General features: G+C 35.3%; 3 protein-coding genes across 5 annotated transcripts; 1 reads left to right on the top strand and 2 right to left on the bottom strand.

Moving 5' to 3' along the window:
* Positions 1–4,720: 4,720 nt before the first annotated feature.
* Positions 4,721–14,034, bottom strand: jdp2b (Jun dimerization protein 2b). Of its 2 annotated transcripts, none has more exons than XM_039648217.2 (5): positions 13,914–14,034; positions 8,918–9,114; positions 7,227–7,429; positions 6,816–6,920; positions 4,721–5,386 (listed from the first exon to the last, which is right to left on the bottom strand). In XM_039648217.2, the coding sequence occupies exons 3-5, from the start codon at positions 7,422–7,424 to the stop codon at positions 5,210–5,212; spliced, it is 480 nt and encodes a 159-aa protein (XP_039504151.2). In that variant the 5' UTR covers positions 7,425–7,429; positions 8,918–9,114; positions 13,914–14,034; the 3' UTR covers positions 4,721–5,209. The 2 variants fall into 2 exon arrangements, with proteins under 2 accessions (XP_039504151.2, XP_039504152.2); XM_039648218.2 differs by having other exon boundaries at positions 7,227–7,426.
* Positions 14,035–14,524: 490 nt separating this feature from the next.
* LOC120460309 (protein c-Fos) lies at positions 14,525–17,044 on the bottom strand. 2 transcript variants are annotated; one of them, XM_039648017.2, is made up of 4 exons: positions 16,843–17,044; positions 16,460–16,672; positions 15,784–15,891; positions 14,525–15,701 (listed from the first exon to the last, which is right to left on the bottom strand). In XM_039648017.2, exons 1-4 carry the CDS (start codon positions 16,921–16,923, stop codon positions 15,102–15,104), a joined length of 1,002 nt encoding a protein of 333 aa, XP_039503951.1. In that variant the 5' UTR covers positions 16,924–17,044; the 3' UTR covers positions 14,525–15,101. The 2 variants fall into 2 exon arrangements, with proteins under 2 accessions (XP_039503951.1, XP_039503952.1); XM_039648018.2 differs by having other exon boundaries at positions 16,460–16,669.
* A 2,994-nt stretch (positions 17,045–20,038) lies between these two features.
* Positions 20,039–22,165, top strand: fosab (Fos proto-oncogene, AP-1 transcription factor subunit b). Its single transcript, XM_039648019.2, has 4 exons — positions 20,039–20,244; positions 20,510–20,713; positions 20,824–20,931; positions 21,029–22,165. Exons 1-4 carry the CDS (start codon positions 20,149–20,151, stop codon positions 21,644–21,646), a joined length of 1,026 nt encoding a protein of 341 aa, XP_039503953.2. The 5' UTR covers positions 20,039–20,148; the 3' UTR covers positions 21,647–22,165.
* The last annotated feature ends 3,066 nt before the right edge of the window (positions 22,166–25,231 follow it).

Raw genomic sequence — 25,231 nt, 5'->3', positions numbered from 1 at the left:
CCCTGAACACAGTACCAATGGTTTGAATACTAGGAAAGTTGTCAGACCAACTGGAGAATTCTTCAAAAATGTAAAAACATAGTTTATAAATGTAAAAAATATACATATTTTCATTACTATTTATTCATTTGGCAGATGCTTTTACACAAAGCAATTTGCACATATATTGCATATAGTTTATGAAATTAAGACCAGATCATATACAATTTTGATATTCAGTCTACTGTTCAAAAGTTTGGGGTCAGATTTTTAAAATTTCATGCTCACAAAGGCTGAATTTATTTGATCACAAATACTGTAAAAACAGTAATATTGTGAAATATCAGCGGTTTTATTTCCTGAAAATATTTGAAATGTAATTTATTCCTGTGAATTTTGAGCATCATTACTCCAGTCTTGAGTGGTCACATGATCCTTCAGAAATCATTCAAATATGATGATCGCTGCTCAAGAAATGCATTATTATTAACAGTGTTGAAAACAGTTTTGCTGCTTAATATTTTTGTGGAAATTGTGATGCATTTTTTTCATGAGTCTTTCATTAATAGAAAGTTAAAAGGACAGCCTTTATTTCTTGTAACGTTATTAATGTCTTTGATCAATTTAACGCATCCTTGATGGGAAATAAACGTAATTTCTTTCAAAACAACCGACCCTTAACTGTAGTGTTTGCATTTCTAGTTGCGTGCCTGGTTGTGTTGTCGTTCGCTGAGCGTGTAGGAAGCGACAGGAACAGATCTGATGGGAACGGGTGCACTCAGATGAGAATCTGAGGATGATGTCTGTGATCAGAATTCAGTGCAAGGCCTTGTGAAGAAGCTCTGACTGATTCGTGATCTGTGTGTGTAGGTGGAGTATATCCAGTAAGCGCAACACAATAGCAAAATATCCATTCACATCTCTGTGGCTTCTCATCTTACTCATACACACTGCCCAAAAAAAATCACCAATGACTTCAGACGATTAGGCGTTAAATGTGTTCGGTAAAGACGCGGCTTTCCCACACTGATCACTGCATGCGCTAACCTTCAGATCCGATCCAAGCTCAATTCAGAGTTTGTTTTCACTGCATCACTTTGATTTCACTTTAAACTTAAAGGCAATTAAGAAATAATTTCTTCAAAGCAAGACAATAGTTTACTCCCCATTATATTTCTTCTGAATATATGAAGTTCTGTCAAGACAAGTCTCTGAGAGTTTGGGATGGGACAATGTTAGGACGACAGCTTGTGCCAGTGCTTCAAATGTCAGGATTTACTAAAGACGCACAGTGAAAAATTAACGCTGAAAAAGCCGTGAACAGGGTTATTTTTGTGGCTGACCTTATCGCTATGCATTTGTAGGAGTTTCCCGTTCAGATGCAAAATATATGGAGGAGAGTTTTACTGGAACTGAATTACTAAGGTTTGCGCTCATCAATTTACTGGTGTTTGCTCCATTATTTGCAGCATCCATATAGCCCTGTAGCCCAAGACTGGTTGCCCACTGGAGCTAAGAAGGGTTTGGGCCTGGTTAGTATCTGGATGGGAGACCTCCTGAGAAATCCAGGTCTCTGCCGGAAGAGGTGTTAGTGAGGCCAGCAGGGGGCGCTCATCCTGTGGCCTGTGTGGGTCCTAAAGCCCCAGTACCTAAAGTGACGGGGACACTGTACTGTCAAAGAGCACCGTCCTTCGGATGAGACGTTAAAGGTGCATTATGCAACATTTTATGTCAAAAATAAATGTTTTTCTAACCCATACATGCTTAAATAATTGCCTGATGGGCTGAATGAGCCCTTCTCTGATCACTGCGATTGCCTCTATATAATCCTGTAAAATAAATAAGAGGGATTCGGGCTCGAATTTGAGATTGGGCGTAACACTCATGCCAGAACTTTATATTTTTTTAAGCAGTTACGATGAATCAGATTTTCAGCTGCACAAAGATAATATATGCATAGTATAATATATGCATTATATTTATTATAGTCTGTTTATCATAATCAGAGTTTTTTTAAACTGCAGTTTTATGGGTACTTTTAATATTTTGTCAACATCAACCAGGCAGAGAACAGCTCAGCCCACTGAACAGACTTTCGTTCCTCACAGCCTCATTTTTATTCAAGCCCAAATATGTGTTTATATGACTAAGGACCTTTGCGATGATTTGTCAGTAAACTCATGGATGATTAAACAGACATGCTTAGAAACCTTTGGTGTCGAGTTTAGACGGCCATTCTTCAGAATATCAGTTAAATATCAGAGCCAAGCACTTACCCAAAATTCCCATTGATTACTAGTAGTGCTTCTCCAGAACAGATGCAAAGATGTTCTGGAAAAAAAAGAGGGGTCATTTTTTTTCCACATTATATGATTCAACATATGAAAAATGTAAAAGGCAAGTCTAATGATGAACGACTAACTAAAAATATTGTCTTAAAACATTTTGATGCTTGATTAAAATAATTAAATATTAAAATATTGAACAGCCTGCTGAAATGCAGAACAATGAAATAAATAAACGAAGAAATGAAAAACTGAATTAACAAATATTGACATGCTGAAAAATTTAATAACCTACTGAAACAAAGAAAAGAAAATAATATTTTAACAGAGAACACTGAAATAACCAGATAAAATAAACTTTGAAAAATGCAGTCTTCAATCACTAACAATAAATAAATAAATGCTACTTAAAAACCAACTGTCACACCGAAATATTAAATTATTCAATAATTAAAAGTAAGCACTGCATGCTGACATTAAATATGAATGAAATCCTAAATAGGAAAATTGTGTCTTACTGGAATATTAAATTACCGAATAACCAACAAAATAATGAAAAACAATGTTTATATATATATATATATATATATATTTAAACACAGACATTAAAAAAATATGAAATACACTGAAATATTAAAAACAAAAATATAGTCATACTGCAATATTAAATTACTGAATATCCAACTGACTAATGGAAAATAAAACACAAAAAATAATGATATTTAAACACTGACATTAACTAAATAAGAAACTGAAATACTAAAAACATTATTGTATAAATATAAAATTGTCAATATAAAAAAATATTGACATACTGAAAATTACTAAATAATACTAAATAGTACTTTATAGTAGCTTTACAAGCTCTGAAATGTAAAAAAATATATAAAATACTAAATACACATATATACTTACTTAAATAATAAATGACTGAATGACTGAAATACTGACAATGAAAGGCTAATAAATATCAAAACACTGAGAAATCCTCAGCACTGAAAACTCTAAATATAAATGAAGATGAAGGTAAAGTGAGATTGACCTCCGCTATAGCAAACACAGTTTTTAGGTCACTGCGGTCGTTCTCATGAGTGATTTGGAGCTGTATGTGTTGAAATCACACAGTTCTTGAGGTAGCACTCAGTGGCACTCAACCAACATTTTTTTCTCTCTCGTGTGCTTGAAGAAACAGGGTGAGGAGCAGATTTTGACAACCGCCCACGTGAGAAACATGTTCTGCCAAAAAAGACGCATTTTTAAAAGGCTGGAACTGCTAAGCAGAAGGTCAGACATTTGATCAAAGCAGCTTTCAGAGCGAGCGAGTCTGAAGCCAGACCTCAGGAAAGCTGATCAACCCAATTCTGACGTGACAAAAGGCACTAAGGACAGAAAATGAACAAACAAGCAGCAAGCAACCCACTCAACCCGCCTCAGAAATGAGGAGAATACAAGTGAAAACTACAAATGCTACAAACCTTTCACAAATGATTAACCGATAGATTTACCATTCAATATAAATACCTGAATGCATTTTGGTGATCAAATATGTGTGTCATATTACTGTCCAAATGCACTATGACAGTAGAAAACTGTTACATTGACAAATCTGAAAAGAGAAATAAACAGGATTAATGGGAAACAGATGCAAGTCAATGGAAAGCTCAGTGGAAATAATCTTGGTTTGGTCATGTAAATTTCTCTGACAACATCTAATTTCCACAAACAGAGATTTTCAGAAAAACAATGAAAGTGAAAGAGGAAAAAAAATGAGAAAGGGAGGCATACACAAATATCAAATCAATCTAACCATCCATTCTACAAACCGCATATCCTAATGGTGGAACTTATTAATGATGTAATTATAAATTTAGGGGGGGGAAAATAAAATAAAAAAAGTAAGAAAAAAAATTAAAAATAAGAAAATAATTATTTTAGTACACAAATTAAAATAATATCAAATCAATCCAACCATCCATTCTCCAAACCGCATATCCTAATGCTGAAACTTAATAATAATGATGTAATTATAAATAAGAAAAAAAAAGAATTTAAAAATAAGAAATAAAATCTAAAAAAAAAAAACAATTATAAATTAAAAATAAGAAAAAAATATTTTAGTACACAAATTAAAATAATATCAAATCAATCCAACCATCCATTCTACAAACCGCATATCCTGATGCTGGAACTTAATAATAATGTAATTATAAATTTAAGGAAAAAAGAAAAAAAATCTTTTAGTATACAAATTAAAATAATAAAATAATATCAAATCAATCCAACCATCCATTCTCCAAACCGCATATCCTGATGCTGGAACTTAATAATAATGATGTAATTATAAGTAAGAAAAAAAAATGTTTTTAATTTTTTTTAATATATAATAAGTAGGCTATATAAAATGTCCTAAAATAATGTAATAAATATTTTTTTTATAATAAATAAATACTTGTAAATTGTATTTGAAAAATAGGTTTTATTTCAATGTGCTCTATGTAACAGAAACATTATTTAGTAACAAAAAGTGGCCGTTCAACAGACACCGATCATAAAACACATATAATTCACCACATGATGTGATGGAACAATATAAAAATAGCATATAATAAACAAGGAGTATAATATATACAACGCAAACAAATGTAAAGTAAACAGTCCGTCCATGGCGACGCCGGCGTCAGAGAACAGTGGGGTTTATCCGACAGCGCCATCTGGAGGCTTCTGGGAGAACGTCACGCTTCAGGTCAGATCAACTGGCAGAACACGTGTTCCTCAAACAGAACTGACGCAGCGCTGAGAACGTGTAAATGTGATTTACAATAGTCTGTGAGCTTCCTGGGATGTTTGTTTTATATCCATACAAATCGGTTCCCTTTTTCTTCTTCTTCTTCATGGTGAAATTGACACTTGGATCTTTTTAAAAGACGTTTGTAGAGTGTCTGCGTTTAGTCGGACAGCTCGGCTCGCCGCTCGTCGCTCTCGGGGCTTTTCACGCTGTCGGTGCGGACGATGCACGTGGGCCGATGGAGGTTGAGCATCACGATGAGCTGCTGTCTCTCTGACTTCAGCTCCTCGATCTGAGACTTCAGGCCCGAGTTCAGCATCTCCAGACGCTCCGACTCCTGAGAGGACAGAGCAAAACGCCTTGGGTTAATTCCACCGTAGCCTCAGCCCACACGTTTGAGTGAAACACTTATTCAATCACTGTTTTATAGTGTTTGTGTTACTGGTTATTTACAAAGGTTTAGGGAATTCATGTGACATCTCTGGTGTTTGCATAATACAAATATTCTATTCATCACTCAATTGATGTCATAAAAAATAAACATCATAAAAATGGCATGCATCTTTTTTTTTATTCAAATAAACGTATGTTTTAATGACTTTTTAACCAATTTTAAATTGCTTTATGATGTGGCGAAATATAAAATAAAAATAGTAATATAAAAAATGGCATGCATAGAAATTACACAAGTGTCAGATTTTTTAAAATAAAACTTTTTAAATTAATAAAACTTATGTTTTTATCTTGCAATGTGACAAATTCATTTTAATATGATCAAATATTCCATGTAATACGTCAATTAATTATTACAAAATAATAACATAAAAATTGCATACCTTAACATTTTAAATATATTTTTGAAATAAAATGATTTAATCACTTTTTTTACCTTCACAAGTTTATTTTAAATTGTTTTATAAAAAAAAATGTAATATAAAATTGGTATGCACAGTCAGAAATTACACAAGCATTTGTTTTTTTTAAATAAAACATTTTAAATTATTTTTTTTTGTTTAATAAAAATAATTTTACCATCACTATTTTTTAAAATAGTTCTAAAATGTCACAAATAAATGTTTATAAGCACAAAAACTCCATGTAATACCTCAATTAATAATTGCAAAATAACATAGAAATTGCATGCCTTAAAAATAACATTTTAAATATATTTTTGAAATAAAATGATGATCTAATCACTTTTTTACCTTCACTAGTTCATTTTAAATTGTTTTATAAAAAATGTAATATAAAAACGGTATGCACAGAAATTACACAAGCATATGTTTTTTTAATAAACCATTTTAAATTAATTTCTTATTTTTGTTTAATAAAAATTATTTTACCATCACTAGTTTGTTAAATAGTTCTAAAATGTTACAATGTTTGTAAGCACAAAAACTCCATGTAATACCTCAATTAATAATTACAAAATAATAACATAAAAATGGATGCATGATACACCAGTATCACATTTAAAAAATATTTAGAAAATATAAAATTATGATTTAATTATGTTTTACCATCAATAGTTCATTTTAAATAATTCTGCAATGGGACTAATTACTTTTAAAAAGCACAACTATTCCATATAATCCCTCAATTAATATCATACAAATGACAAAATGATAATATCATAAAAAAATGAATAACCAGTCACTGCTACAGAAGTCAATAATAGTAACAAGTAATACGAGTAAAACACAGTAAAATAAAGTTTCATGCCCAAAATGAGAAAATCTGAAATATTAATACATTTTCAAACTCACTTTCTGGAGAAAGTCGGTCCTTTCCTTCTTTCTATTTCGACAGCGAGCGGCTGCAACTTTATTTTTCTCTCGCCTTCTTTTCTTGCGATCATCGTTGTCACCTCCCTGCGGTCAGAAAGTACACGTTAGTTTACACATCTGCTTTAGTGTAAACCGAACCATTATAAATCAACCTATGAGCATTCTCAACAAAAAAAATAATAATCGGCAGACATTAACAATGGTGTCCACCAGGTGTCACTCTTGACCAGCGAGTGAAAAAGCTTCAGTGGAGCTTCACAAACAGTAGAACAGCAGTTTGACTTTCTCAAGCTATCGCACATAACAAAACTTAACAAAAACTGTTGGGATTTTTATGAATGAGCAGAACTGGGCTGTGATATCTAAAGCTGTTAGATGTTCAGTTCTCACCTCCTCACTCTGGCTGTCGTCGAACGGTCTCTTGGGGTGTCTGTTGAGGATGAGAGGAGACAGAACGGCACCGAAGCTGTAGAGCTCTGCCAGCTTCAGCTGGTCCGTCAGGGTGGTGGAGGGAATGCCGGCCAGGGGACCGACACTGGGAAGAGACCCGGCCGTGACCATCGGATCAGGGATTTGACCAGGCATCATTGCTGCTTCAGAAAGAGAGACTCATTAGTTTTGTTGATCGTGCATGAAATGCCTTTTACAGATATAGAAATGCAAATGCATTCAAAAAAAAATATATATATATATATATTGAGCATTTAACAAGTTTAAGAATTCTATTCATATTTATTTGTATAGCGCTTTCCACAATACACATCAATTTCCAGTGATCTGTTATTATCAGAGATGACTGTCTTTCAGAAATATACAAATCACAGTAGCTAAAGATTTAACAAAAAGAGTTTTTTGCTTTGGAATAAGTTTACTAAGGACTGATAATGTGTGTTTTCAGTGGAAAATCTCAGAAAATAATGAAGTTTCCATAAGAGGAACACACTATAAATCTGCTTCTTAGAGAGTTATAGGAAAACTCAAAGATTCCCAAGAGCAAAAACAACACCTACGCATGTTCAAGAGCGAGGCTTAAAACAGCTCTTGAATTGTCTGTAAAGGCCATTACAAGATTATGTAACAGTCAAACATGTTTCGCAGCAGCTAACGGCTACTTTCTGCAAGCTTCTCGACACTAACTTTCCTTGCACTGAAGACAAACTGTCTTTGGGCCACATTTCTGCAGGGTTTTTGGTGATGATGTAGGCTAGTCTTTCTTGCTGCATTTGTTTGAACTTTTTAGAAGTGAATCATTATAAAGTGTTCCCAAATGTCCTTTTTGTTTAAGATTTTATTAGTTATACCTAATCATGAACTAAGAAGTCTTAGCTAATGTTCATTTCAACAATACGTTATTAAAATCAAATGTTGCATTTGTTAACATTAGTTAATGCTTTGTGAACTAACAATGAACAGCTGTATTTTTATTAAGTCAAGATTAATTATCTGCTGTAACTGGTGGCTGTTTTAAAAAGTTATAGGTGTTTTGCAGCTGACTTGCAGTGTGACGAATGAATTTTAAAGTACAAATATGCATGTATAAAAACAAATGCGTATGAAAATGTTGTTGCAGAATAGTTTCAGATGGAGTGTTACATTGCAGGACATGATATCACCATTCAAACACGGGGTCTCAAACTTTTCAGGAGCCCCATCGAGACCCTCAGCCAACCATATTAAAAGCAAGATTACCAAAAATAGCTATAAAACTTCCATTAATAACATATAATTCCACCTTCTATAATGCTTAACAGATCATTAATGCATAGAGAGAAAAACATGCTGGGTTGTTTTAACCCATATTTGACCGTTGAAACGACCCAGCATTTTTGTTGAGTGTACATAATGTAGCTACTTTAGTGTGCAGTAAATAACATGGGTGTTTCAGAAATATACATAAGTGATGCATGAATATAATTTTCTTCTTCTCGAGGTTTTATTTAATCTCATTGTCAGCAGTTACTAAATACACACGATAGACCTTTAAAACGCGTCTTATATCTTGTCTAATTCAACTCCGCTCTTCTGTGCACGATTTTACCAAATGTGAATGTATTAAAATAACGTCTAAATAAAGCACTTACTTGTTTTGCTCTGGGAGTCGACGGTTGCTCGTCCGTTCAGCTCGTTTGTGTGTTTGTGGTTTGTTCTCGTTGCATCAGCGCGTTTATGTATCGCTGCGCGGTGGAATGCGGAACTCTCCAGTGACGCCAGCAGGGAGATTGAGCCTTGGCCACGCCCATAGCAACCAACACAACACAACACACCAGCGCGGGACTCCCTGTGTGAAGCGGGATATCCCGTCAAAACAAAAACAATTCAACATGATGAGCTCATATGGGTATCTCTCTATTATTAAGAGTTTCAATACTCAGCCCACGAGAAGAACGAACCTATTTTTAGCTATTTTCCTATTTGCACGATGGTCAAAAAATAAATAAGATGTGGAAAATCTTTTTGAATTCATTTTATGATAAAAATGACAAATAATATTCGGGAAATATTTCATTTCTATTATATTACATTGTTATATTTGTTTCAAGTAACGGTAGGGTTAGGTAGGCCTACTCAATTATTTAAATGTTTTATTATTATTATTATTATTATATTATTTTATATGAATCGACCCGTTTTGAAAATCCTTGGCCTATGCTATCACAAAACAACCAAACAAAAACAATTAAAGAAATGAAGAGTTCAGATGCAAAAGCCTCTAAATGCCATTTGAAATTTTCTTCTTTAATGATGATAAAAACAAACTTGTATATTTAAGTTCAGTAATTTGACTTAAATAACAATTAATAGGTAATTATCATTGCCATTTAAGTGAAATCACTGAACTTAAATATACAAGCTTGATAAAAATGATCATTCTAGAAGAAAATTTCAAATGGCACTTAGAGAGGCTTTTGCATCTGAACTCTTCAAATATAAACTATCTTTATAAAGATCCGTTCACAACAAGGACGATAACTATAACAATATAGTTGTAACAGATATAAAGGAATAGCAGAGTGCGGTGACAAATCAGGTCCTCCCTCAAAATTGTGTTTCTGATATGGACTTCAAACCATCCCATTGGATCAGATTATGTGTAGCCAACTCTCTTTAGAGCCTGATTACATTCCGATCGCTTTCGGGATGATTTTTTTCCAGCTGATTAAAGATTAAAAAAACATTGACAGCCAGTCAAAATCCATTCAGCATTTAAAAGGTTAGTTAACCCAGACCTCACCATTTACTCACACTCATGTTGTTCCAAATCTGTAAGACTTTCGTTCATCTTCGGAACACAAATGAAGATATTTTTGATGAAATCCGAGAGCTTTCTGACCCTCCATTACACAAGTGACACTTTGACGCTTCAAAAAGTTAATAAAGAGATCGAAAAACTAATCTGTAAAAAATATTTTCAAGATTTGTTATCACAACATATTTTCTTTTGTCAAATCAACTTTATAATAATTTATTTAGTTGAGTTAACTTATTATTTTGAGTTTCTGATGGTTAAATTAATCTCCTTCATTGTATTAACTCACTTTTTCCAGTTCAATCAACTTAAAATTTTAAGGCAACCCAGGTTACTTACTTTTTTAAGTTAAACCAACAATATTTTTTACAGTGTAGTAATCACAACATTTTTTCTTTTGTCAAATCAACTTAAATCATTTATTTAGTTCAGATAACATATAATTTTGAGTTTCTGATGGTTAAATTAATCTCCTTCATTGTATTAACTCACTTTTTCCAGTTCAATCAACCAGGTTACTTACTTTTTTAAGTTAAACCATCAATATTTTTTTACAGTGTATGAATTGAGTGGTTTAGTCCAAATTTTCTGGAGAGACAAGATTTCTTTATATGATGAACAGATTGAATTTAGGCTTGTATTCACATATAAACATATAAACATAAACTCTCAAACTTCATCAAAAATATCTTCATTTGTGTTCTGAAGATGAATGAAGGTCTTACAGGTTATCATAGTAATACTAAAATAGTTATCATTATCTTCATAGTAATCGTTCTTGGTGCAAAAGTGCCATTACTGTCCATTATAGTATAGAATACAGTCAGAAAGCCTAATCTAATGGCATTTATTTAACAGAAACACAGCGCAAGAACACGTTTCCAAGAAGAAAACTGATAAAATAACAAATATCGTGTTCAGAAAGAAGATAAACATGACAGTTTGTGGTTATGAAACACAGGTGTGAATTGCAGCTGCTGTTCGCCTGAAACAGGTTTGAACTTGAGGGAAATTTAATTTACATACACATACAAAATCACTATGTTAAGCCCGATAAGAAAAAAAATACAAAAATAAAGAAAGAATACATTTCAAAATATAATAAATACCATAACACGAGGCAAATGATGTGGAAAAGGGCAAAACCGGCTCTGAAATATATAGTTTGTTAAGAGAAAAGCAGAAGCAGACACTTTCTTCGATATTTTGTTATCTTATGCAAAGACAATACTCTATGAAGATATTTATATATTTGACAGCGCTGTTTGAATGCCTTCAAGAGAAAATACAGACTTTAAAGGCACTCATTCTCCTGCTGTTTAACAATTTCCATTTCTTAAAGGGATAGTTCACCCAAAAATCATTTCATTCAAAAATCATAATTTAAAATGGCTCCTGACAGAACCCTTTAAGATTCTATATAGAAACTTTTTTTTTTTGAAGAGTGAGTAATTTATAATTTTTTTACACAACCCTCTCAATATTTTACTGGTCAATCATGGCATTCTCCGGTAAAAAAAAAAAAAACTGTTCTCATAAGAGTGAAAATCGTCAAATAAAATGGCCGTTTAATGAGCATCTCTAGTTTGAATCTATAAGTATAGCTTACACGTAGCCTATGTGATTAAACCCATCCATCCGACTGCTTCCTGGATATTGTGCACTGGCATGCACTGAAATATACAGACAGACCGCAGACAAGATCACCTCTGTGCCTCACTTCTTACACACAGACAAACTTCCTCTTCCACATTTATTGTGCGACAGCATTTTTTGTATCATCAGAAGAGTCATCAAGATTCATAAGGCCTGGAATTTTCAGTCTCAAGTTAATTTTAATCCATAAGAACTTCAATATGCGTCTCTTTTTAAAGATTTAACACACAAAAGTGCAGGGAAAAGTGCAGAAATACAAACGACCCAATATTAAAGACAAAAGAGTAAAAATGGCATGAAACGTGACCAGACATGATTTCAGCTCAATTCCTCCTTCAATGGCTGTGCGTTCATATTCAGATCCTGATGAGCAATGCAACACTTCTGCATTTCATGATTAATAAACTCTAGACAATGATAAAGACTGAGCGACAACCAGACATCGTTGCAAACTCAAGCCCATTTCCGACCCTGGAAATATGATATACCGGTAATTGGAAAGACACACACACACATATCAATTGTGGTGGTCAATGCACACTTTTTCACTATTAAACAAGCGATAATGCTGCAGTATCAGCAACACAGGCACGGTGCTTTCATATCGCTTACTTGCAAAAGATTATTTCCTAGCAAAATATGATGGGTTTATAATGCCTTTGCAATCCTGAAAAAGTTTCTTCACACATGCTTTGTTTTTCTCTATTAAAAAATCAACATTTCATTAAACTAGATCATGGACAAAAGCCTTGTGTATTGTCTTTATTGCATCATTAACATCAGGATTTAAATATGAACTCCACTGACATCTAAAAATTTGTAAGTCAAATGTAAGGGAAGTATTATTAAAAACAAAAGCCCAATTCAAGCTATTGTGAACCTCAGACGCACCAGACATCCGGCTGGATATAAACGTCACTATATGCTGAAAACTGAATCATGCAAAGAAAAGAAGAAGTCCAGGAGGACATTATTTTATTTCGGCAGGTTGAATCATTAGCGGTCGCATAAGTTGACTAATGCAGAGCTGAACCTAAATAGACTGATACTGTCTATCAGGACAAATAACTCATATCTATTTCCCCTTTTATATTTTAACAAAGTGGCCTGCATTAAATGTTTATATTGTGTTTGAGCCAAGAACACTTTGTAATGTGGGCTGTCTTCCAAGAGAGACACGAGCTGTGCATCTCGTATTGAGGTGTGTGTGGGAAGAGTTTCAGCTGCTAATATTGCAGTATTGAGATATAGAGCGATACAGCAGAACACTGAGTGAGGCATGTTATAACATGAGCCATTATTAAATAGGCAATTAATAATCAACGATATAATGATTAGCCTATTTGAACATAAAGAATCCATCAGGATATAGGCCTATTGGCAACACTTACACAAACTAACAGTGAACAATATACTTTTGCAACATTTATTAATATTTGTTAATGCTAATTAAAACACAGCTGTTCATATTAGTTTACAGAATAACAATACAACATTTGATTTAAAAATGTATTAGTAAAAATGTATTCAACAAATGTTGAAATTACTATTAACTATGATTAATAAATACTGTAGATGTCCAACGCTGTCTTGTTCATTTGTATTGATATTAAGTAAGGTGGTTGTTAACATATGCAAACTTATTATTATTATTTAAACAGTATAATGTAAGTTTGTCAGTCAAAACTGTGACACTGACCAAGTAAATTTTTCAGTTTGAACATTTCACTCAAATTGTTGAGGTAAAAATATAATAACGTTAATTTAAACTGCAAAATAATTGAATGCCAAAGCAGCGTTTAGTGGCCCTCGACTATTGTTATGGAAACTTGTTCCGCCACGGAACAAAAAGGTTTAAAAGATATTTGCGACTTTTTTTTTTTTTATCTCAAGTTACATTATTATTTTTTTAAATTTAGTAAACAAAATTCCATAACTTGTGGACCTGACTGTAAACTGCAGCTAACCAAACACAAAGTCATGCATTTGTACAGTTAGTTCGCTAGCTTTTATCCTTGATATCATTTCAATTTTGCAACGGGGCAGTGTCCATTTTATTCAAACAGGTTGTTTCGCGCTATGTGTGACACCATTAAATGTTCAAAATCTACGCTGGATACCAAAAGCAACTCAAAAGAGTTGCGATACAAAAGAGTCCCGTCACCGTGACCTACCGAGAGCTTCTCTCCGCTCCTCTCTCTATTCTCTCCTAAATCTTCCGGGAACATCTCCATTGCTGAAACAGGACAATAATATCACTGTTTCTATAGTGACAAAGCAACAGGCCATTTTCATTACCAAATATGGACACGGAAGTAGAACCACGAGAGCGAAAAACGACGTGGCGTGCCAATACGCAGTGACGTCAGACGCTCTACGTTGCGTCCCGGACGTAGCGAGAACGTTCCGACCGACCGTGACAACAACTTACAACCTCTGTATCGACAAATCGATGTGGGTGAATCTCGTTGCACAGAAATCTTAGAAATGAATGGATCTCGAAACTCGGTGAAAGGATAATGTGCACATGATAAACATGGATGATGTTTATTCTTTATCGAAACGAATGTCCTCGCTGACATTGCATGGAAATGAAAGAATGTTCTTGAACGGGAGGCTTTTAATTCTGCCTTTTTTCACCCCAAAAGAGAAGAGAAGCCTCAATTTTATAAATAAATAATAATAAAAACATCCACATGTTTTCTAATTGTAATATCAATTATTCGTTTATTAGAAACATGCCAGACAACAGAAAAGGAAGCAGGAAGAACAACAACAAAAAAACTGCATAAAGGTTTTTTTTTTGCCACCATGGTCAGAATTACAGAATTACACAGTTAGTCACAGACTTAGACACGGTGTAACAGACTGCACTGTACTTCACCACATCAACTGATACAGTTACACGTACCTATTGGTACAAAAGTGCATGAAAGCAAGTCTTTCACAGGATGAACAACGTACTCAACAATGTCAACATCTGGAAGAAACAAACAGTGACTTCACTCACTGGATGTAAAGATCACATTACATCTACTGCACAGCATCCACTATATATTTTTGTAAATGTTGAGACTCGTTTATGAAAGCATTTTTTTTTTCTGAGGGGTTTTCGGTTCATCAAGAGAATATATATATATATATATTTTATACCCTTCTTCTTCTTCTTCGGAATATTTTACTCTTAAAAATAAAGGTTCTTTATTGGCATTTATGAAGCATCCACGGAACCTTTCACTTGCACAAAAGTTCTTTAGATTATTCACATGTTCTCTTTGGGAAACTAAAAAAGTTCTGTTATGGCATCACTGGTAAAACCACCTTTAGGAACCTTTATTTTTAAGATTGATGTGGCAGGGCCTTCATAAAGTCTTCAAGATTTCTTTGGCTGCATTAGGTTTGCCCTCTTTGCCGGTGTCATGCTTCTCCTCCTCTGCATTGTTGAAGCTGAAGACGGGCACAGCGTCGGTGCTGCTGCATGCAGGCGAGCTGAGAGGTTCTAACCCTCCACCCATTGACATGTACAGGGTTTCCCATTCACTCAGGCCCAGAGAGCTAGTGAGGTCGATGTCTGGCACTAACAGATCCATGTCATCGCCGCTGTCCATCACGTTGCTAATGTCTTCCATGGACACATCCCTCATATCGATGTACGGTTCCACCTCAGCGGCGCCCAGCTCGGCACTGGAACACAGAAGGACGTCCGAGTCCCCGAAGATGGCAGTGCTGGGGGGGTCGAGCTGCTGAGGGGAGCTGGGCACCTGTTCTGGGGATGCGGTGGGAGCTTGAGTCTGCTCGTCCTGGGCTTGGGTTTGTTCCTCGGCCTCCGCCTCCCTCTCCTCCGAGAGCTTACAGAGGGGTTTGTGAGCAGAAAGGATGAGTTCGAGACGTTCTTTCTCCTTTAACAGATTGGCGATCTCAGACTGCAGAGCTGCTTTGTCCTCCTCGAGACTATCGGTTTCCTGGACATATGCAGATCATAGTCATATCATGCACAAAGTCATGTTTTTGGACGAATGAGAGAGAGCAGAATTGTAAACTTACAGCTTGGAGACTGTTGGTTAGTTCTTGCCTACGATTTCGACATTTGGCCGCCGCGAGTTTATTCCTTTCTCTTCTGATCCTCTTCCTCTCCTCTTCCTCTGGAGTAAGCTGAAATGAAGAAACACCATGCACTTATACATATGTGTGTGTGTGCATCGCTAAATGCATATTGCATATATATTTATTTATCTGTGGTTGATATTGAGTGACAGCTAATGTACAAAAAAATGACTTAAATTCATTAAACAAATTTTACCTACCAATGGTTCCAAAAGCGGGGTTTTGCAGCGATGGCATATTTTAGATTTAATTTTTAGATTAAATCTAAAAGAAATCTAAAATCTAAAAGATGTAAAAGATTTTAAAATATGTAAAAGATCTAAAAGATTTTAGATTCAATTTTAGGACCCTTTCAGTGAACGATTCTTAAAAGAAACATTTGAATGACTTTTTTTTCACTAAAGAATCTTTTGTGCAATGGAAAGGTTCTTCATGAGTAAAATCTTTATTTTTAAGCGAGTATAACATTTAAAACAGGGAATTATCCTGGCCATGGATGTATAATATAAATACAATCAGTTGAATGTGGAATTCTCCAGAAAGCCCATGCATTAAACACATATCACATATATAACTAGCGTATGGTAATAGTTTTTTTAAAAAGGCATGTATTTACCTGATCTTTCACCCCCTTTCTCCGGCCAGTGAAGGTCTTTCGAGCTGTTTTGGCGTCTGTGGAGTGAGATGAGCTGTGTGGTTTCTCGTGTCTGCAGGGTGACACTGAAGAGATGTCAGTCGACAGGACCATCCACTTGAGATCTGGAGCTGAAGCTACAGCAGTGACCGTTGGAACAAAGGGAGCATCAGCATCCTTCAGAATACCTGTCTTCTGAGAAAGAGCATGCAAATGTGTTCATCATGTATTGCTCATAGCAAAACTGCATTTTAATACAAATCATGATTGTATTCAAGAAATTGAAGAAGATGATCAAATAAGCATACATCAATATTCAAATAGTCCATTTAGGTTACATTCTAGGTAGACATGAAATTGATTACCTGCGTATCCTTCATCTCAGCAGCTGATGTGTGCAGCAGCTGTTCTGCAGACACCTGAGAAACACTCGCGGTTTTAGGCATCACTTCTGCCAGGAGATGCTGGGAACCAGATCAATATGTGACTAATGTCAACAAATGCTATTCTGCAGGGGGTGTTTTTTTATATTAGAAAAAAAAAAGATAGATTGAGGTTACTACGCTAGGAGGCACCAGCCATCCGCGCTGCTTGTCTTTATAGTGAGGCAGATTTTTATGAATGAAATCTGTGAGACTGTACCACTGATCCGGAGGGGAGACTGCTAAGCACGAGCCACATAAATATACGGCATTTCATAAACATCCCAGGCACAAAATGATGCTCTTTTTAATTCAAAATGTTATGCATTCACTTAAAATGTCTAATACGTAGGCTAAACTAAATACGAAAGGCGTATTAGGATTTCACATGAATGAACAAGATACGTCATTTTACGTGCCTAGTTTGCAGTCTGTCGTTTGCATCCCTCTGTGAACATACGATTTACGATTAATATCTTAAAAAGATGGTTTATATGCAGGTGCGTGATTCTCACGAGGAATATTATTATACATTTGCCATGATTAAAGTAGCCTACACAAATTGACAATAATTGAACTGTTGAAATAATAGTTACGATATTTCAACCGCACCCTTTCTATTAAAAACTTGGATTTTTCGTATCCCTTGTCAATTAGAATGATGGATCTCCCACTCAAAGCGCTCCAGCAACAACACTGTCGCTGATGTGAGCAGCCAATCAGAGAGCAGCGTGTCATGACCATATTTGGCATATCCGGTGTGGACCCTCTAACTGCAGCGCTACTGCGGCACAGCCTATTTTTATCATTTCACATTTAATTCAATGACATTCTTATGACGACATCTTCGCCAAGCACCCAAAATATCTAAGAATTTTTTCATGAACGTTGGCTATTTCATAACTGTCTGCTGACAGATAAGATTATGTCTACTATGAAGGATCTGCACAAACAATAAATCAAAGGATTTCTGCTTTAATGAACACTTGAACTGGAAGGAAACGCCGTTGTTCTTCTCCATAACCTGTGTGAATATCTCTATTCATAGCTCAGATGAGGTAACCCTGCTTTCAGAGGGCGCGTGAGTGGGGCCTCCCTTCTGTCCACAGTCCAAGAGTTTCCCGGCAGATCCGCCCCTGGTTTCTGATCTGTGAGGCTCATGAACGGAACAGCGATAGGGTCATTTGCAGGAGGGTCATTCCGCAAAATCAACAGCATTCAACAACGGAAATCTATTTTAAAAGTCTCATTTTTAATTGATTAATTGAATAAGAATATTATTTTGAAAATAAATTCAAGTAACTATTACATTATTTTATTCTTTCTTCATGAGGCTGTCCTCAGTCCTGCATGTGTCTCTAACTCATAATGACATCATCATTATCATCTTTAGAATATTCTTCAAGGACATTTAAGTGTTTTTTATCCCCCTCAGGACATTTTCTTATGGGTTTGTCACAAGATGATTTTAAATAATCACTGCATGAGTTGTGTACTGTAAACAACCAGATATGTGTAAAGATATCATGCAGCAATAAAGTGTCTAAAAACACTGTGGTCTCATGAACTTACGCACTATAGCATTTAAAGTAAATAAAAATAAACTGTAAATCCTTGTTAAAGGCATAGTTATATAAACATATGTGAAGATTAAAAAAATCATTTTGAGATGCCACAATGTAATTTCTCATCCTTGAGAAAGTAGCCTGACCACATTTTCAAAATGCAAAGGTATCTATGGAATGACCTCGGTCGGAGCCAGTAAAATATCTGCATCTTTATAAATGCATAAATAAATCTAAAAATAAAGGCATATTTCTAAATAATGGTTGTATTTTTGTTTTTTTTTTCAAAGAATGATATTTATTTGCTGTTAATATTGATAAAAAAAAGTTGCTGAAAGGCGAAACCTCTGTGAACATTTGCACAGGCTCGGCTCGGGTGTCAGTGACGTCAGTGGGAGGGGCGTTGCTTTGACAACGAGGAAGTTCAAACAAAACACGAAAACCGAAGTGGAGCAGTAAAATATGATGACATCACATGGGAACGCTGATAGAGCTGTTTTCGTTTGTTAATCAATAACAAACTACCGTCAGTCATGTTTACCGTAGCCAATGGCAGATCATTAATAAAACAAGACTAAACACGAGCAATTTATAAGCAATCCAAACATTAGAAATTGAGTGGCCTCATTGCTTTCGTTTTAAACACAATATAGAATACATTCATAAAAACATTTATTTTAAAAATAATAATAATAGTATTAGTAATAACAACATATAAAGTTGCCTAGTGTGCACATAATAAATGTAATGCGTATATTCACGTTTAAAAAAATGTAGCCTATAAGTTTGAAATATTACATGATTGTTTAATGGTCCAGTGATGCAATACACAGAGCTAAGAGATGAACTCAGCATTTTATTAAAGGAATCCCTCAGTAAAGGTGCGAAGTAGGTTACAGTGGAAATATGTTACTCCCCCGTCATTGGACACGCCTTTCATTATCGAAGGTACGAACACAACCCGAGGCAATGAATGTTTCGAGGAAAGTATGGCATTGAACAAGTGTGAAACAAAAAATAATATTTGAGCGTGTATTTTAGGGTCTGGATCACATTTTCTTATGTAATATAATATAATATAATATCCTAGTTATTTAATTTCATGTCTTTATAATATAAATGTATACAACAGGCTATAATCATACGGTAACAAATGGTTGTTAACGTGAGATAAATAAGTTTTCTCGAAGTATCTTTACATAATGCTGTAGCAATACAGACTGCACAGAGTGTTTCCCATCAGCGGTCCGCCTCTTCAGGATGTTTTCCATATAAGGTAAATGACGTCGTGGGATACCCTGCTATGGGACGTCATGGATTCCACTCCGTTTTCACTCAAAATGTTCATCTACGAACTTTTTTTCAAACATTTTGTTATGTATTAAGCTTATAAATGTTTATTAATTAGGTATCGATCATGTAATCAGTAAAATGCTTTCCCGGAGACGTGTTTTTCTAACGGTTTCTATGCAACCAGTGGCACTGGAAGCCCGAGTCGCCACGCCCTCTCTCTGACGTCAGTCACAGCTTCCATATATACTCGGCAGAGCTGAAGCTCGACACTCAAACTTTGGATACCGAGAGCAGACGAACGGGGAACTAACAAACCGAGGCCTTTCAAACCGTTTTTTACTTTCAGGATATATTCGCGCTGGATAGTTCTTGCTTCTCGACTTTTGACAGGATGATGTTTACAAGCCTTAACGCTGACTGCGACGCGTCTTCCCGGTGCAGCACGGCGTCGCCGAGCGGCGAGAGCGCCGCTTATTACCAGACTCAGGTATATATCATTATTGAATTCACTAATGTATAATTATTGAGTCTTAAGGGATGATTTATTCGTAGTTTATGTATAGCTCAAGTGTTTAAATTATATTAAAGCCCCAGTCTAAATAATAAGAAAAACTAACGTTAGGCTACACTAAAAACGGTCAAGTATGGACAAACCCACCCGTTGGGTTTAAAAATGTAACGTTAATCATGTAATATTACAAATATATGTAAATATTTGCCATGTATTAAATGATTTCTTATTTACATTTTAGGATTTCACAGACTTGAGTGTCTCAAGTGCCTCTTTCGTGCCAACTGTCACTGCGATCTCTTCTTGCCCGGACCTGCAGTGGATGGTTCAGCCCATGATTTCATCTGTGGCGCCCTCCAACGGCGGAGCACGACCTTACAACCCGAACCCTTACCCCAAAATGAGGGTCACTGGAACAAAGTCCAACAAGAGAGCCAGAGAACAGGTACATAATGCACTGACTTTGTTTTTAGGGATTGATCAGCCAGTGCGCCATACATTTGTGAATAAGTGCAGAGTTCAGAAAGTAAAATATCCATGTTTTTGTTTCCACAGCTTTCTCCAGAGGAGGAAGATAAGAAAAGAGTCCGCCGGGAACGAAATAAGATGGCTGCCGCGAAATGCCGCAACCGCAGACGAGAGCTCACTGACACGCTGCAATCTGTAAGTATTTCGCAGATCTTTGTGGAAAAAAAACGCTTCATGTACTCAACACGTTAAATGTCTAGTGTCTGACGGTGTTTCATTTTGTCTGTAACAGGAAACTGACATTCTTGAGGATGAGAAATCTGCTCTTCAAAACGACATCGCCAACTTGCTCAAAGAAAAGGAGAGGTTAGAGTTCATCCTCGCCGCACACAAACCCATGTGCAAGATCCCCGGAGACGCGGACCTCAGCTTCCCGGAGCCGTCCGTCTCTCCCGTCGCCTCCGATTCAGTCCCTGAGATCCACAGCGTCACTACCTCAGTGGTTTCCACAGCGAGCCCACCGGTTACAACCTCTTCCAGCAGCTCGCTGTTTTCCAGCACCGACAGCTTCAGCTCCACGGTGCGGATCTCAGACCTGGAGCCCACCTTGGAGGAGTCTCTAGAGCTCTTGACCAGAGTTGAGCTGGAAACGGCTCGCTCTGTCCCAGACGGCGACCTGTCCAGCTCCATGTACACTCAAGACTGGGAACCGCTCTACACGTCCGCTAACATCGACCTGGAGCCCCTTTGCACACCCGTCGTCACCTGCACTCCGACTTGCACCACCTACACGTCTTCCTTTATGTTCACCTACCCAGAGAACGACATCTTCCCAAGCTGCGGGCCGGCGAACCGGAGCAACGACCAGTCCTCCAACTCCTTGAACTCCCAGACTCTCCTCACTCTTTGAGAACTCACTATAGACACTTAGAATTTATATTTCCGTCACACGACTTGATATAAAAAGACATTGCAGGGCTATAAGGGACTCTATCAAGCAATCATGATTGCTTCCTATATTTATCTAAACCATATATGCCTGCCAAATGTAGCAAGATAAGCATGGATCAACTGATTATTATTATTTTTATTTTATTTTATTGTTGTTGCATTAATGATCTGGTTATTATTGTTAATATAGTGTTTTTTGTTTACTGGTGCTAGATTTCAATTGTTGTATTAGTGTGTTCTGAGCAATAGAGAACTAATATGTTTTGACTTTACGGTTGATTTCTGAATGTGTGAATTTATTTACTCAAATGTGTGCCGTCTAACCATTGCATTAAATGGTCTAACGTCCAAGTATGAAGTTTTCTGTGAAAACGTAGTCTCTTTAATTTATGGAGTTTTTATTTTTGTACTGAAATGTGAACTTGCGAATTGTTTGCAAAACTAGAAACAAATAAATATTAAATGTATACCAAACAGATTTGCTTGTGTGAGATACTTTTTATTACAGACAAGATGTATTGATTCAACTGCACTACGGTACAAACGTTTGGTGTCAATAAGATTTTATATATTTTTATTGAAAGAAAATGCTTTTATCAAGCAAGGATTGATGAAAAGTGACAGTTAAGACATTTATAATGTACTTATTTACATGTTTTTATTAACAGATTTTACATACATTATATTTTTGAACAAGTAAATGAAGCCTTGATGAGCATAAGAGAAAAAAACATAAAAAAGGTCCTGACCTCAAACTTTTTAACCTTAATGTATGTCCATCAGACTAGTATCACAATCTTTTCATAGTCATACTTTGTTTTGATATTGAGCTACACCCTTCAAACCACACCTTAATAGTGAATGGGCTTTTAATGTTTTGCTCTGATTCAGACGTAAGTAGTGCTGATAAACGTCAATTCCTCGGAATAAATCCTAAATGTGTCAACAAGATTCATCGAAGCGTATAAGCACCAGAGCCCATTACGATTAGTTTGCATTATTTTATCTAGCCAAAGTAATTGCAGCGGATATGATGTCGTTCAAGTGCGTAAGAGACTGTGACGCAATCACGCCATTATACAGAGGTCACTTCCTTCCCCCTTCACACTTATCGCGGTTGCAAACTTAATAAGTGACTGTGAACTCAAGAACAAGAGGATCTTCTTCCCTTTTATGGGCTGTATGTTTTTTTGCTGATTTATCATTAAGTTAGTGGCTAATAAAATGATACATTTTAATAGCCACATTTTTCCTAGCTACATTTTTCTAAATGTCATTCTGCCCTAAATTATTACATTGTTTAAATTCATCCATTTTTAGCTAACTCGCTGTAAATATTGTTGGTTTAACTTAAAAAATGAAGTAACCTGGTTGCCTTAAAATTTTAAGTTCATTGAAATGGAAAAATTGAGTTGTTACAATGAAGGAGATTGATTTATCCATCATAAACTCAAAATATTATGTTATCTGAACTACTATTTAAGTTGATTTGACAAAAGAAAAAATGTTGTGATTACAAATCATGAAAATATTTTTCTGAAAGACACAACTTACCTCTGATAATCACTCTAGATTGTAATGTCGGCTCGTGCATTTTGTGAAAAGCGCTATACAAATGAATGTGAATTAAATATTTAAAAAAAAAAAAAACTGGGATAGAGAGATACTGACAAAAAAAAAGGCAATTGCAAAAGACTAAAAAAATGTAAAATATTGGTAAAGCTCAAAACTACAGCTCTGTATCTCCATCAGCAGACACAGCCAGTCAGTGAGATTGTGGCCCTGACGTGAAATCACATAGCATGTAATAATTCCCTGTCTATTAATACAATTGGCAGACCCCAGAGAGAGGCAGAGACAGAAATAGCAGGTGCGCTGCTTCACCATCAGCATCAACAGCAGTAAAATTAGACCACGGTGACGCCGACCTGCGTCGATGCTGCAGCCCAGGGGAGGAAACAGACTGGAGGAAAAAGCAGGAGAAAAGGGAAAAAAAGCAGAGAGAATCCAGGCTAAAGATAGACCATAATGCACTGCTCCCTCACTGATGAAGACACACAGTTGGATCGCCGCCATTTTCTACATCATCTGGTGGATAATCACCAAACTGAGGCACAAGCAGATTGGCTGTTTGTTTAGATGTAGACACTTTTATTAACGTATCCAGGTTCTCATTGACTGATTGTAAGATTGATTGTAACACTGATTTTACAGTAGACAACCCTTCACCCAGAGATCATATACAGTAATAAATATGAGCAGCTGTTGGTGACATCACACTTGTGAATGAACTTAGGTCCACAAAGGCTTGGCTTTATTAAAGCAAGGACTTTTTTCGCCTATGTTTAGTAAAAAGTCATTTTCCAGATGAATGCAGATTTGATGTTCACTTCTTCAGCTCTGTTTGAAGTTACCACGTCGCTAATGTTGTGTCAGTGGCAAAACCTCCCTCAAGGAGACCAAAAATAGGTGCAACAAAATATGAAAATTAAAAATAGCAAATTTCAAGAGTAATTTCAGATTTAAGTGAAGGACTTTATCATAAACTGGTTTTCTGGAGTATGAGGGAATTTTCTAGAATGTGTGATGTCTATTTATTCATTGATGGAAAAAAAAAACTAAATCTAAACGATTTTGGATTTTACATATTAAATCAAGAAATAAAAAAGTAGCTGTTAATAATGTACAGGGGTCAGATACCATAACCAGTGGTAACTGATTAGATGTTATCTGGAAGTACTTGTAATTAGATTATATTATGTTTTAAAATACCAATAAGACAACTATTACTTTTTTATTGATTACATGTTATTCTCACAATAATAATAATAAATCAAATTAGGTTCATGGTTCTCTGATGTCGGTTAATGGTCACATGACATGCAGGTAAACAAAAACAATCTTTGGAGATCGTTTTTTTTAAAAGTGTTTTATTTTGATCGTTTTTAATGTAAGATTTTTTTTTCAGTTCCATCATGAACCCTAGTCCGAGAAAACATGTAATATTTAATGCACTATTTTGTTGATAGCAAAGAAAGGCAAACATTTTCTTTCTTTTTGTATTTTTATATAAATATGTTAAGATTATCCTATATCAATGTGATAAACAAGTTAAAAGTCATCTAAAAGCAATTAAAAAGCAGTCAGATTATAAAGTAATACAATACGTTACTAACATAATTTTGTCATGCAATTTGGAATCAGTAACAGACTATGATTTGTATTCATAACTAATCATAACTTCTATTAAAATAATAAGCATATTTATAATCTAGTGGGCGGAGCTTTAGAGAGCGTTTGATTGATGTAAAAGCTGAAGTACAGAGAGATGTTATCCTTGATATTGGAGTCTAAGAAAGAAAGTGTTTTCTTTCACTATTCTTTATATTTTGTTGTTTTTAATATTTATTGTTGTGTTCTAATTTTGTTGTTTCACACTGTGAACTGAATGTTCACTAAAACAATCATTAATATTGGCAGAAGTGAGAGACAGTAGGCTACGTTTTGAATGCTTATATCTTCTAAATGCGAATTTTGTCATTGT

The sequence above is a fragment of the Pimephales promelas genome, chromosome 13 (assembly GCF_988280905.1).
Source record: "Pimephales promelas chromosome 13, fPimPro1.hap1.1, whole genome shotgun sequence".
Classification (NCBI taxonomy): domain Eukaryota; kingdom Metazoa; phylum Chordata; class Actinopteri; order Cypriniformes; family Leuciscidae; genus Pimephales; species Pimephales promelas.
Note: the sequence above shows the minus strand (reverse complement) of the source record. Positions and strands in the feature narration are given on the sequence as shown.